Consider the following 14,815-nt stretch of genomic DNA (forward strand, 5'->3'; position numbering starts at 1 on the left):
AAAAAATACCCCCACACCTCTATGATCCCCTCCCCCATGTCCAGGACCCCCCCACCCCAGTCCATCACCCTCTGCCTCCGTCCACAATCCCACCCCCAACTTGGCCCAAGTTGCTGGGTGGGTTGTTCTGAGAGCCCCCCACCCCCCACCCCCCGCCCCCCAGGCCCGGCCAGCTCCTCGGCCCCCTCCCCCGCTCGCTCCCAGTGGCTCCTTCCCCGTCTCGCTCCATCCCCTCGCTGCAGCCAGCCCCGCCGCTCCGGAGCGCCAGCCAGCGCGGGTGCGAGCGAGCCCGGAGCGAGCCAGCCGGAGGGGCCCCTTGCGCCGGAGCCGTGGAAATGGTTTGGCGGCGGCGCTGAAGCCGGGCAGGGCGCGGAGAAGGCGAGAGACCCCCCCACCCCCCGCCCGCCGGACCCCCCGATTCCCCCCCCTGCCCCCCAGCGCCCGGGCCAAAGGCAGGAGCATGCGGAATCTGCGGCTCTTTCTGCTCTGGGTTGTGATTCTGGCTGACACTCAGTGCCAAGGTAAGGGGGGGGGCTCCGCGCCCCCCACCTCTTTTGTGTCCGCGCGGGGGGTTGGGGGGGGGGGAGCGAGTTTGCAAGTTGTTCGTGGGAGGATGGGCGAGGGCAGAAGGAGCGGGGGCAGGGGGCGATAGGGAAAGATTCCCCCCCAACCCCACTAACCCCCCCACACCCCACTAACCCCCCCCCCAATTCCTTCTGCAAACGCAGCTAGCGGGGCCTGATCCTGGTGTAACTTGAGTGGCTTCGCTGGAATGGCTCCTGATTGTTTCTCCCCCACACTCCCGGGGGGGGGGAGGTCGGTAGCTCCCCCCCCCCCCGCCCCGCTTCTTTCATGGGAAATCGAGGGGGAATTGCATCTTGGATCCAAAGCTGGGGGGAAGGGGCAGCCGCTTCCAGTCCTGCCCCCCCCCCCGGTATAACCCTGGTGGGTAGCCTTGTTTTGCTGCTGCCCTTTATTTATGTATTTGTGTTGCCCAGAGAAAAGTTTGTGGCAAAAAGAACGGGGGGGGGGCGCCCGGAAGGCTGAAGGGGGGAAAGTGAAGGAAGAAAGGGAGGAATGGCAGAAAGGAGAAGTCGCGCGGATGCCAAGGAAGGGGGAGGAGAGAGCGGGACAGGGGAATGTGGGGGGAAGGGCAGGGGAGAGGCTGGCGATTTCAAGTTATAAAGGGGGTGGCGCGGGGGGGGGGTCCGAGCCCTGTTTGTGCAAGTTCTGCGGGGTGCAGGGAGGGCGCTGCTTCCCCGGGAATCCCCCCCGCACACGCTGGGGAGCGGCGACCAGGCCGAACCGCTGGCTGGGGCACAGCTGGGGCTCTCCTGCTGGAAGGAGCATTCCAGGGAAGGGAGAGCTCGTGTCTGGGGAGTTGGCCTTAAATCCTGCTCCTTGCCCACTTGGGGGGAGCCAGCGGTGGTTTGCGGGGGCTGGGGGGGGACTAGCCGGATTGGAGCCCCGCGTGGCCCCCTCCCCGATCCGGATGGGGACCCTTCCTGGGCTGCCTTGTGCTGATGTCGCAGCAAAGGGGAAAAGGGGGAGTTGGTGTCTTGTCTGTGACTCCAAGCGAGATGCCGGCGGGATCTCTCCCCAGGAGCAGGGTTGTGTGTGGGGCAGAGGGGCTGGGGGCTGGGGGTGAGGTAGTGGCGGAAAGGGAAAGATTCCCTAGGCTAAAGGAGCAACTCCGCCTCCTTCTGCAGATGTCTCAGCTCCCCCAGGAATGCCTGAGCCTGGAGATTTCTGGCTGATAAGGCTGCTGGGGGTTGTTTATCTAGCTGGTCGCAGGGACCTGTAGAGCTAGAAGATTCAGGCCTGGTCCTTCCTTGCAGACAGTGGAGGGGCCCCGGGCTCCCACTGGAAAGTAAGAAATCCAAGCCCTGCCAGGGTGGGTGGGGGGCGGCGGGCCCTGGACCATGTCCCCTGTTCTGATCTTGCCCAGAAGGCATTATTGCTGTTTGTCGAGTGGTCCCACCCAGCGGGCCGGTTGTGCCAGGCGCTGCACAGAGGCAGGAGAGATGGTCCCTGCCCGAAGCGCTCACAGCCCGAATAGAGCAAGACCCTTAGGCCCATTTACAGAGGGAGCAAACTGAGGCCTAGAGAGACTTGCCCAAGGGCCAGAAGGCAGGCAGTGACTGAGCTCTGCTTTCCCCAAGTTCCAGGCTAGTCGCTTAAAGGCAAAGCTGGCCAGGCTGCCTCCTTCCTTGCTGCTGGCTGCTTGGCGGGCCCATGGGGCAAATGAGTTGGCTGGTTCTGAGGGTCTGTGTTGCGGGTACACCACCTCTTCTTGGGGTGAAATAGCCTTCACCGAAGGGGGCATGGGAACCTGAACTCCAGTGCGGGGCTGGGGGGGTTCCCCCCACCAGGGGACGGAGTGCCTGGAGGGGCCAGTTTGCAAAGGACCCTTGCCCTGCCAGCATCCCTGTGCTCTGGATATTGAGTCCTCCAATGCTTGCAGGTCCCTACTGCTACAGCTTTCATTTAAAGGGGGGGGGGGTTGTGGGGGAGCGTTGCTAAGACGCTGGGAAGAAAATGAGACAAACAGGGGTTTAAAGGGGGAAAAAAGCCTCTTACACTGAAAGATCGAGGGGGGGGGAGGGCAGGGCAGGATAAATACATCTCATCCTCCACCCCTCCTTGCAAGACTCCGAGAACCACCATGGGTCTTTACTTAAATCGAAGGAACAAAAGCTACAGTTCCCCCGCCCCCCAAACTGTGACATGTGGATTTAATTGGAGGGAAGGTGGTGTTGGGGTGGGGGCAGGTGTTTGCAGGAGAGAGAGAGAGTGAGCAGAAATATTTCCCTTTCTATAAATCTAACTCTTGGAAACTAGCGTGAGGGGGGCAAATGGGCTGAATCTGATTTACTCCTGCAGAGGATTTGATCCAGAGGGTGGCTTAAATCCTTGCTTGGGGAAGAATCCCCCTCCGGGAGGTGAACGGCTAAGCAGGGCTGGTGATTTAGGAAGCAGGATTCTGGGAAAGAGGAGGCTTGGGGATCTGTTTTGATTCCCTTTCGAATAAACACTCCTCTGCCCCCCCATTACCATTTTTCCCTTTGTTCCCCACTGCTCTGCATGACACCAGGGGAGCACCTGTGTTATTTTTCCAGGGTTTGTGGGGTGTGCATGGGGATTCTTGTAAGTTTCTTTCTCTTGCCCACTCCCTCCTCCTTCGGAAGCTGTTTGGATGGGTTGGTCTGGGGCAGGAGGGGTTTTCCTTCAGGGTTGTTATCAGGGAGAAACGGAGCAGGGATTGGGGGTTGAAGAGTGGTTGGGAAAACTGTGATCCCCCTCCCTGAAGGAGATATATATAAATGAGCTTGATAGATGGAGAAAGGGGGTGGGGGGAAACATGTTGGAGTATTGGGGCAGGCAGGAGGGGGGGATCTGTGCCATTCATGTGGTTTGAGCTCACACACACACACAGACACACAAAGATGTTGAATGGGTTTCATCATTCTTCATTTCTCACTAAATAATTTTCTGTATCTTATCTAAATGAAACCCATTATTCTTCCCCCCATTTCAATCACTCGCTGTGATTGTGCCTCAAATTGAAATATTTATTCATTTTCCGGGTGATTCTTTATCCTTTTCTCTCTGTGTGGGATTTTTCCCCCCCTCTTTCCCTTCCTTTCAGGGAAGAGCAGCAAAATTGCAACAGCAAAAACTACAGCTAATCAGGAGAAGTGTGTGCTTCGGGAGGTGGGGGGTGTCAACCCGTGGGGGGTGGGAAGTGGCTAGGGTACTGTTTTGTAAGGAGGGGGTTTATGGGGAGGTAGAGGGTGGGAGTGTTCTTCATACTGCCTGGAAATATCGGGGGGGGGGGAATGTGCTTCCCAAATCCCTCCCCCTAACAGAAACACACACATAAAATGCTTTGATCCTGCACCTCAGAAGGCAGCTAGACAGAAGGAAGAGGGAGTCCTGACACCGGATGGCTCGCTCCATGCAACGGGGTGAGCTATAGTAAACTGGTCACAGATCCCTTGTCATGTGTCGCCACTCAGGCACTTCACATCTTGCACCCCAGTGTGTGTGTGTGGGGGGGAGTCAGGACTCCTGGGTTCTATCCCCAGCTCTGGGAAGGGAGTGGTCTAGTGGGTAGTGCAGGGTGGTCTAGGTGTCAGGACTCCTGGGTCCCTTTTCTGCTTTGCTATGTGTCTGTCTGGCCTGCTTTCCTTGCATTTGTCGGGCGGCCTCCCCCTGTTTCTGGGCCATCTGTGAAACGGTGATAAACCCACCTCAGAGCGGCTGTGAGGTCTTAGTCAAGGTTTGTGATCCCCTGCCAGAGACACCTGAGAAGGGAAAGGTTGCAAAGAGGTCACACTCCCCTTCAGCGTAGCGTTTGCCTTCTCCTCCAGCCCCAATGAACAGACGTATTCCTGTGCCTTTAATCCCCATCCCATCCTTCATGACCCCAGACCTGGCTTCCCATAGCGAGGACCAGGGAGCCATCACTGGCCTCAATTAGGACAGAATCACTAGGACTGGAACATACCAGGATAGATCCTTGGCCACCGAGAGTGAGTGAGTGAGTGAGTGAGTGAGTGAGTGAGTGAGTGAGTGAAAGAAAGAAAGAAAGAAAGAAAGAAAGAAAGAAAGAAAGAAAGGTGAATAAATTCTATTTATCTCGTTATTTATTCAGCTAACTCTTTTAATCAGCTAGTGAATACATTACAGGTGAATAATATTTTCAATATTCAGTCCGTATAGATAAATAGATAGACAGACGGGGTGTATGGAGATAGAGGGGTGTATAGAGGGATAGATAGGTAGATAGATAGATTAGATACACATGTGTGGGGGTGGATGGCTGGATGGTTAGAAGTGGGGTATCTATGGGGTAGTGTGTATTGCGATGGATGGAGGGGGATGGTTGACTGGCTGGCTGGATAAATGGAGGGGTGTTCCTAGGAATGGATAGTTAAAGGGGTATATATGGGGGTGGATCAGATATTACAGTGCTGAGGGCAATATAAGAATCTATATATATTGGTAGATAGAGGGGCATTTATGGGGATGGATGGACAGAGGGGTGGGGGTAAGGATGGATGGATGGATGGATGGATGGATGGATGGATGGATGGATGGATGGACGGACGGACAGGGGGTGGGGGTGCAGATGGATGGATGAATGGATGGACAGAGGGGTGTGGGTGCGTATGGAGGATGGATGGACATAGGGTGGGGGTGAGGCTGGACGGACAGACAGTGGGGCAGATGTGCGGATAGATCATCTCCCCCCCGGAGAAGCAGCCAAGGAGCTGGCAGGACTTGCTTTCCAGACCTGTGCAGACTCCATGCCTGCAGAGAGCTTGGGCAGGTCTCGGTCTCAGCCCCCCGTGTGCATGGCTGCTGCATTGCCGGCTCCCTTCCCCCCATGCCGGACGCCCCCGGTGAGCGGCAGGTAAATATTGTGAGCGATGCACGGGCAGTAATAGTGGTTTGACTGCAGATTGATGAATGCTGTGTAAAAACTCGGCACCCAGCAGCCCCCCTCACTCACTCACGCATGCCGGCTGCTGCCTGCTCTGTGCCACTTCTCTGCCAGCCGCCCTGGCCCCCAGGGGCCTCACAAAGCCCGGCCTGCTGGCCTGACGGGGCAGCTGGGGGGAGCAGCCAGCATCGCAGCTCGGCCAAGGCATCGGGAGGTCAGGGGGGTTTATAGGGCAAACTCTGTGCTGGGGCAAGTGGCTTCCCTTACCCAGGGTGGGAGCCAGCACAGGGTTGAGGGGGGAGAGCCCCACCCCACCCCGACGGTCGAAGTCTTTAGGGACTGGAGGAATACAATGCGGCAGCGGGGTCGGGGGGGAACAGGTGGCTAACCATTGCTGTCACCTCACTAGGTCGCTGACTCCGTGCGTGTCTGTCTGTCTGCTCTCTCTCTCCATAGTCCCGTCGTCCCAGCCTGCTCTCAGCCTGCTGGCCGTGTGAGGGTTAAAGGGGCATTGTGTCATGCTCAGTGTCGATTTCCTGGTGCTGCGGGGAGAGCGATGCCCCACAGCCCAGCCCCTCTCCCTGGGGTGGCCCACTTATGGGGCACACGGGCTGCAAACGTTCCCATCTCTCCATCTCCTGGCGGCATGGCAGGGGCTGGCTGGGCTGCTCCCCGGCCCCCCTGTCACCAGGACATCGCTATTCAGCTCCACGACCCCGCATCACTCTGCCCAACGCAGCAGAGGAAGAGGGTGAAGGGTTTGATCCCCTTGTCTTGTCCTCTGTGCGAGCGGCAACAGGGCTGGTTTATAGCTTCCTGCTGTCCTGTCCAGCCCCAATAACCTGAACTGATCCACGGCAGGGGACTCCAGCTCTGTTCTGCTGGCTGGTCTGGAATTTAACCCCCGTGTCTCTGATTTCCACCCCGCAGCAGCCTCTTCTCCTCCCCCTCTGCGGCTGACCCTGTCTCCCCCCACCCCGGCACAAATGTGACATGCCACCCTGCTGGAACCACGGGCCGTCTGCCTTTCCAGATCAATTCCATCAGCTGCAGGCACGCGGCTAGGCAGTCCTAGCCTCTGAGAGCAGCAGGAGGGAAACGGGGGGGACTGCAGGAGGGCTGGGTTCCCTGGGGAGGATCTGCCGGCCCCGATTCACCAGGGTCTGTCTTCACAAGACGAGAGCCCTGTATTTACTGCGGCTATTCCCATGCAGCGCGGGCACGCTGGTCCGATTTATACAGCTGCAGCACCCCCGCAAGTGAAACCGGGGTCGGGGGGGGAGGGAGGGCTGTGTTACCAGCCCCTACCTGCCTTGAAGCACTTACAGCCCAGGGAGGGGAGGTGACTTGCCCCGGGTCACCCAGCAGATCAGTGGCATAGCTGGGAATAGACCCAGGTTTTCTGGGACCCAGATGAGCACCTGTCCACTAGGCTATGCTGCCTTGTGCAGAGGTGGCAAAGCCCAGATCCCCAGACCCTTGTGAGGGGGACGGTAGGGGCAGTCGGGGCATGCGCGTTGGGGGTCACATGGAAGTGGCTGGGAAAGGGGAAGTCCCTCCAGAAACCAGGCGCAAGCCGGACTCCAGGCAGGCCCCAGACAGGCTGGGCAGTGGCAGAGCAAAGCCGGGTTAGTGGAGCCTGGGGGAGATGAAAGGCAGGGCTGGCCAGACAAGCACTTCTGTGAGGATCCCTCTGCTTGGGGAAGTGAGCGATGGGACCTAGCTTCATCCGCCCTGCTCCGTTTCAGCAGCTCAGGCCCGTGTCTCACTACAAATACAAACTGTCCCTGGGTTCAATGGGCCCATCCATGATAATATCAGTGCCTTGGACCAGGGGATCTTCCAGCACACCACAGCTGATCAATCCTCACCTCCAGCCACGTAGGGCAGGGGTTGGTACGATCAGCTGCATTTTCCAGGTGAGGAAAGTGAGGCATGCAGTCGGGGAGTGATTTGCTCCAGGTCACGCGGCAGGCCAGTGGCAGAAATGGAAATGGAATAGCTCCCAGGCCCTTGCTCCAATTACTAAACCCCCGGCTACTTCCAGAGCTGGGGATGGAACTCAGGCATCCTGGCCACTCAGGCTCATTCTTAAACCTCTAGACAACACTGCCTTCGCCACAGAGAGAGCTCAGTGGAGTGGCTGGTCCCTGAGAACCAATTGCTAGCGCCCACCAAAAGGGCAGTAGGAAAAGAGAGACCCTGCAATCTGGGTCCAAACCCTAGAGCTCTCTAGGCAAGTCTTAACGGGGTTCCCCCTTCTTGGATTCAGCTCCAAACCTCCCCAGAGCTGGAGGGCATCCTGATCCAGCTCTGGGACAGCCCTCCTCCCAGGAGAGCAGGCCCCGCCGTCCGGGACTGGCTGTGCTCAGAGGTTTAAGGGCTGGGGTGCAAGGTGGAGCCAGCAAGATGTGCTGATGCATTGTGTGTGTGGGGGGGGGGGGGGGGGGACAACGTTTCCCTATCACTAACGCGCCTTTGAACCAGCCACCCACTCACTGCCCCCCAGGGATCTACGCCGCCCCTTTCATTCCGCCGCCTGGCGAGAGGGTTATTTATTTTGATTGCACCTGACACCTGTCAGCACACAGCTCAGCACAAACAGCCCGGTGGGGCTGGCTCCACGGCTCCCCCCACCCCCACCTTGAGGGGCTTTTTGTGCCGTAACCTCATCATCTGCGGCTGGGTGCAGGGAGAACCACGCAAAACTCCGGCGACCCATCACCCTGGGCGGTGGGGCTCCGACGGTAGCTCTGCTGAGCCTGACGCTGGGCGCTGCCTGTCGCACACTCCACCAGGCTGCTCAATCCAGCTGGGCCCAGCACCCTGGTTGCAAGTGACTCTTGGGTAGGAAAGCCAGCAGTCGTTGGTAACAAAATCCACTTGCAACAGAGACAATTCTCCCCCACTCCCGGGAGGGCAGGCTTAGAGCCCTCAGCCTCAGACTCCAAAAACACAGGGCTTGCCCATTTGAGTTAAGGATGCGCTCCCTCAGCTAGCAGTGGTAGCAGGCCTCTTATCCTCTCTGTGGGTAGCCACTAGAGGGCCACCTCCAAGCAGCCCCCGCTGCCTGCTGCCACCCTCTCCCCACACCCCCTAGAGCTGTGCTCCGTTCGGCTCCCTTTGCGTTCCAACAAGCCGAGTGAAAAATCCCAACCTCCCTCAAGCAAAACTGGGCTGAAAGGGGCAAGATTCCCCCTGCTCTGGGACTGAAAACACCCGACCGTGGAACCTCCGAGGTCCACAGGGTTTCCACCCTGAAGCTGTTGCCTGCCCCCCTGCTGGCAACACCCCAGTCCCCAGCTCTCTCCCTATGGGCTGCTTCCCTCCCCCGCCACCCCAAGCTCCAGGGCTTCTATAGGGTTTGCAGATCCTGCTGCAGATCTTTGGTCAGGACTCCCTGGGGTCAGCCCTGCTCCTGCTGCAGAGCAGAGCAAGTACATGGCGTTAGCTCCCTGCCCAGTTCCTCAGGACAGTGGGGCCTTCAGCCCGACAGCTCTCGGCCAGCCCCAAACCTTGGGCTACCGCGCTGGCCCTCTGAACAAGCCAAGTCCAGTTAATGGGCTCTTTGGATTCCAACAAACACAGCCTAGCCTGATCCTCTTGCACAATCGTATGCAGCAGGGAAACGCTGCCCCCCCCAGCATACTAGGGTTTTGCACCATCTTTGCACTGGTGCAAATGAGCAATGTTGCACCATTCCAGCCAATGCAGATTATGCCATTGATTTCAATGGGAGCAGGGTTGAACCCTAAAACAGCTTAGTCTAGGTAGGAGACAGTGTGATTTAGTGGATAGGGCCTCTAAATTGGGAGTCTAGAGACCTGTTTGCAGCTCTGCCACTGACTTCCTGGGTGACCTTGGGCAAGTCACTTCCCCCCACCCCGTGCCCAGTTTCCCCATCTGTAACCTGGGATACTAACGCATGCCTTACTGTGTGAAATGCTGTGAAGCTGGTGAGTGCTTGCTCCTCCACAGGCATTAAGCACACATTGTGTTATTTATTGTGTTATTTATCTAGAGATGAATCTATCTAATGTTCGGAGTGCTGTGACCCCTGCTCCAAACAGCGTCTTGCAACTCTACCTGTCTGATCCATCCACAGTCCACTGCTGCTCACTCTGCAGAGCGACTCAGGGATGAAAGGAAACCCTTTTCTGTCAGAGCATGTGCATGCGCAAAGTGCAGTGAACTTGTGGAACTCCCTGCAGTAGGAAAAGTGGCAACCAAGCTTAGAGACAGGCAACAGCCCAGATGTTGCCAAGTATGGGACAGGAGTGCTGATGACCCAGAAAAGGTTCCTGTCAGTGAGAGACTCTTGGGAATCGTCTCTGCCAGGGAAGCGGTGGGATCCCTGTCGTTCAGGGCACTTCGAACACGTAGCTGGAGGTTATAGCATATGGAAGGATCCTTCTTCAGCTAGGGGAGACTGGACCCATCAGGGCCTTTTCTTCTCTGATTGGACACACTGGTTCCCATGCCCCCTTACACCAGTATGGCAGGAAAGGGCCATTAAAGTGGGTGGAACTAATATATTTTAGCCTGCCAGAGCTGCATGAAGGGGCCTTAGTGTGACTGAGAATCAGGCCCTCAGGCAGTTCCAATAGCGAGGAGGCAATTAAAAGGGTCCTCCACCCTCATGTGTCAAGGCACAAGTTGATTGTTCACCCTCCACCATTCTTGCATGGCTGTGAAATCGCTGCTGCGCTCCACACCAGAGGTGGCTGCATTTCAATGGTGGGAGAGCGATCCACAAGCAGCATTGCTTCGTGCTTTTAAATAGCAGCTGTGCTCAACCCCAGAGGTAGCTGTCTTTCAGGCTGGGTGATTGATCCCTGGACAGCGTTGCTTTGTGCTGTTACAGCTGATGCATCTTACCAGAGAGGTGGCTGCCTTTCAGTGGTGGGAGAAGCGATCCCAGCATGCAGTGCATACTTTGCAAAGCACACTGGGGTCGTGAGATTGCCCTCACTCCAGGGCTTCTGCTGCCATAGGACACAGGAGGCCGGACACCAGGTTCAATGGCCCCCTTCTGCTGCAGCGAGCCTTTCGCTGGGGAACGGACTGGTGGCTCGGAAGTGGCAGGCGGGAACGGGGGGACTCGGAGCAGCAAGGATGGCTCCGTGCTGACCCTGTTCTGGAAGGGAGGATTAGAGCTAATGGACAGCGTGTCACCGTGGCTATGTGGGGGCTGACCCAGCAAATTCCGTCCCCTGCCTTGAGTCAGAGATTTCTTGCTCTCCTGCCCATTTTAATATCCCAGGGAGCCTCCCTTCCTACCCAGATCCCCAGCACTCAGCCCTCCCCAGCCCCTGCATTCAAAGCCATTGAGGAAATTGGGACCCTGAGTGAGACCCACAGGGGCACACTGGGATTAAAGGGCTTCAATCCCGGGGTGGCGGGGGGGGGGGGGGTTGGAGCCAGCCAGCTCTCCAGGGTGAGGCCACTGTAGTTCCTGGCAGCAAGGGTGAGCTCGGGGGCTCCAGCCTTCGCTCGCTCCCCTGGCCCAGTGCTCTTGCTCGCTCGCTTCCCTGGCAGGGTTCTGTCACTCGACCTCATGTTCCCCCAGTCCTCCTCCCTTGCGCTCGCCTCCCTGGGCTGGGGCGTGCGTTTGCCTGGGCTTGCCCTCTAGCTTGCGCTCCTAGGCTATCGCTCCGGCCCATTGGCTTGCTTGGGGCGTCCAGTGGGTGGCTTTGCAGCTTCTCCTGCAGGGCTATGGTCTCCTCCTACGATTCCTTTTGGCTGAGAGGGCAGGGAAAGAAACAAAGTCACCTTGGAGACTGAGTTTCATCAGTAGAAAGGGGACCAATTGTGATGAAGTGTGTGTTTGTGTGTGTTGTGCGTGCACCACCCTCTATGGGAAGGAATCAGAAATGTCCCCCTTTGTGTCATAAGCCCTATAGTGCTACCAGCTAGGGGAGAGTCCCCGCTAGCTCCGGTGCTAGACTTCTTATCAGCATAGACTTGCTGATACCATTGCGGGGGAGTCCTGGCTAAGCAAAGGTGGGAATTGCTAGGACAGCCCGCCAGGCAAAGAGCTCCAACCTCCTAAGAGACCCAGAGTCCTTGCCCCGATTCTGCAGTGAACGCAGGGGGTGATTGGCATTATAGCAGGCCTGAGCCCTGGAGCCATTTGCGAGGGGAGCTCAGAACAAAGGCCGGCCCCTTAGGAGTTCCAGGGGCCTTGGCCCTGTGGAACGTCTCTCTCTGGAGGGGACAGGGCTGGGCTGTGTGGTGAATACAAAGGTGATGCTTTGCTGAGGCTGCTGGATGCAGACCGCCCCTGTGATCCTCTCTGGCTCTAGCTCCCAGCCTGCAGTGCCTGTTGTCACCTAAATCCTGCCCTAGCTGGATAATGGGTGTCAGCAGAGGAGCCCAGATTCCTGGGTTCTGGCGCATCTCCCTTGTTCTGGAGACTGAATTCCAACACGGAGGAGGGGGATGCAGCGAACAGAGAGCAGTGGAGTTAGCAGCTTTGGGGTCCCTTCCCTGTTCCCTCCAAATCAAGCCCCCTGTTGCTGCCCGGTTGTCCCAGCTTATTCCCTGGGTTGCACCCAGGGAGATCAAGATTGTCGTGCAGCAAAAAGTCACCGCCGGCTCAATGCACCGTGCAGCCCGGCGGGGAAGCAGCTAGCAAGCCGGGGGCATCAGCAGGCCTGCCGTGCAAGGCACGGGGGCGGTGGGAAGCGGTGGTGGGGGAGTAGAAGCGCTGAGCCCAGAGGCCCCTGTCAGGCTGTGGGCGGCGCTAGCAGGTTCCCCCCCGGGCCAAGGCCTGGGGAAACGTGACTTTCCCAGAGTAGAAATCCATGTAGCATCACATATCGTTATCCCCGGGCACATCAAGGGAGGGAGTGCGGGCGAACGATGAGGTCAGGGCAGAGCAACACGCAGCGTGGGCGTGGCCGATCAGCCGGGTGTGAGGAGGTGCCCTGGGAGCTAGCAGCTCGCAATCCACTTCTCCACTTCCCCAGCTTGCGGTGAGATTCCCCAGGCTCCCCCTGCCCCCTTCCTACCCCCCGCACATACAGCTGTGCCACCCAGCGCAGGAACAGGCAGAAAGCCGGCGGGGTGGATGCCGTTAAATATTAATAATGCTTTGCCCTTCTCTGGCGCCTGCCAGCCGGGGAGATCAAAGCCCTTTGCAACCATTAGCGAATTTACCCAGAAGCTGGGTAAATATTTACAGATGGGGAAACTGAGGCCCAGGGAGGGTGGAAGTGTCTTGCCCAAGGTCACCCAGTGACTCAGTGGCAGAGCCCGGGAACCGTCCTCTGGCGCCCCGCGCTGTAACCACGAGCCCACATTCCCACCTGGAGCTGGCAGTAAACCCCAGGAGCAGAGCTGTCTGGGAAACGCTTTTCCATCACATAAAAATGCTGCAGGTTTTGAAGAATTTCCCGGGACCTTTTGGAATCATTCCTGAAAAGCCGGAGGGAGAAAAAGACCCACCATCGGGCAGCCAAGAACCTGGCAGTTGGACGCTCACATGAGATGGGTGGGACCCAGGTTCAAGTCCTGCTCTTCCTGATTCAGAGGATGGACTGGAACCCAGGTGTCCTGTGTCCCACATGGGTACACACATGCCCTCACAGGGGCCCTCACGGGACACGCCCACCTAGGGACACACATGTGGCTTTACAAACATAAAGGGACATGCCTGGGGGCTCTTCTACAGGCCATCCCCATTTGCACACTCGTTTGTGCCCCCTTGCACATGGATACACACCGCCCGGAGCACACCGCCCGGAGCCGTGGCTGCGTCCCCGTAGGAAGCGACATGCGGCCCCCCACTCCCCACTGCCTGGCGTTTGGTGCTGGTAACTCAGGGATTATAGCTAACTCTCCATAAAGATCCCCCTAATTGCTTGCCTTACCTCAGGTTTTATCATCAAAGCATCCGTTATTCCCTCTCTAGCCTCCTTTTCTTTTTATTATCTCTTAATTAATCACTCTGGCTTTCGCACTTAGCAGATAATTACAGTCTCCTGGGCACAGGGCTCATTTTCATAACCTCCTGCTCTGAGTGGAGAGTGGGCGGGAGAACAGTGGGAAGGCCAGAAGAAGGGATGGAGGAAAAGGAGGAGAGGAAAGTGGCTGGGGGGAAAGAGGTGAGGTGTAACAGATCCGCCTTCTCTGCTGTCATGTCTCCCTCTACAGGCTGCAGCTCACAGAAGATAAGGGATCTACTACTGCGGCTGCAGCTAACAGGGATCCACCCACACACTTGATCCAACCCCCCCCCCCCCGAAATCAGCAGATTGCTGTTAGTTTGAGGGGCTCTGGGCCAGGCCCTGCAGTCAGAGGCCCCTCAGGTTGCAGCCTGGGTGCGTGGAGGCTGGGATGGGGGGCATGGGGAGGGAGAGAAATGTGAGCCAAAGGAAGACATGGGGAGCGATTGCTGGGCCAGCGCAGGGCAGGCAGAGCCTGTCACCTAGCTGCCTGGACAAACGTGGGTGAGCGGGAAAGGAAAAGGGGGGGAGAGGCAGCCTTGGGAAAGCAGCCCCCCACCTCAGATTTGCCCCGCCACTGTTCCGAGGGTCCAGTCCTGCCCGCTTCCTGAGAAGGGCAGGCGACTGCCCAAGCAAGTTCTCGGCAAGGGCAGCATCGTTTAGTGAGTAGGGCGACTGGCACAATTGCATGATTTAAAAAGAAAAAACACAATTCAGTTAAAGCAGTTTAAGACTTGCTCCTGAAGCTGCATTTTCTGTCAGTGGCAGCATCCCAAACACCAGACCTGGTTGGGATTGATGGATGGATTGATGGATGGATTGATTTGGCCAGAAAATGCAGATTTGTTGAAACCGAAACTTTTCACGGGAAAGGGGAGTTTTTTTACTCCACAAAGCTTGGAAGTTAGTGAAACACTGTCCACATGGAAAATCCGGGGTTTCCCCATTCGAAATGGTGGTCTGTTTTGAAATGTCAGCTCCTTCCCATATGGATTTTTTTAAATTCAAAGCAGAAAATGGTTGAAAAGCCCGAAACAAACGTTTCAAAATGATCCAAACAAAACGTTTGGATCAGCCCAAGCTGAATGTCTTTTCAGAGCATGAACAGTTTATCGATTTTGACTTTTCGTCCCAATTCAGGATGGGACCATTTTTGGCAGGTTGGGAAAACCATCCCCCTCTCCCCCAGCTCGGCCAACCATAACAATGCAGAACTGGGGTGTGTGGGTCAGACAGATACGACCTAGTTCTTTCAGCCTCAGCCACGGGATCTCTCCTAGTCCTAGGATGACCAGATAGCAAGTGTGAAAAATGAGGACAGGGGGTGGGGGGTAATAGGAGCCCATATAAAAAAAAGCCCCAAATATCAGGACTGTCCCTATATCTGGTCCCCCTACCTAGCCCTCCGGCCGGTTCT

At 57.2% G+C, this 14,815-nt stretch overlaps 1 protein-coding gene across 2 annotated transcripts in view; it reads left to right on the top strand.

Moving 5' to 3' along the window:
- Window positions 1-418: 418 nt before the first annotated feature.
- KIRREL1 (kirre like nephrin family adhesion molecule 1) overlaps window positions 419-14,815 on the top strand; it is an 86,968-nt gene continuing 72,571 nt past the window's right edge. The window contains exon 1 of one of the 2 annotated variants that reach the window (XM_084613243.1): window positions 419-521. In XM_084613243.1, the coding sequence (XP_084469369.1) occupies window positions 461-521 (61 nt within the window). In that variant the 5' untranslated portion in view covers window positions 419-460. The remainder of the gene's footprint in view (window positions 522-14,815) is intronic. The other variant, XM_084613244.1, reaches the window with a different exon arrangement.

The sequence above is a fragment of the Lepidochelys olivacea genome (genome assembly GCF_965140295.1).
Source record: "Lepidochelys olivacea isolate rLepOli2 genome assembly, chromosome: 24".
Taxonomy (NCBI): Eukaryota; Metazoa; Chordata; order Testudines; family Cheloniidae; genus Lepidochelys; species Lepidochelys olivacea.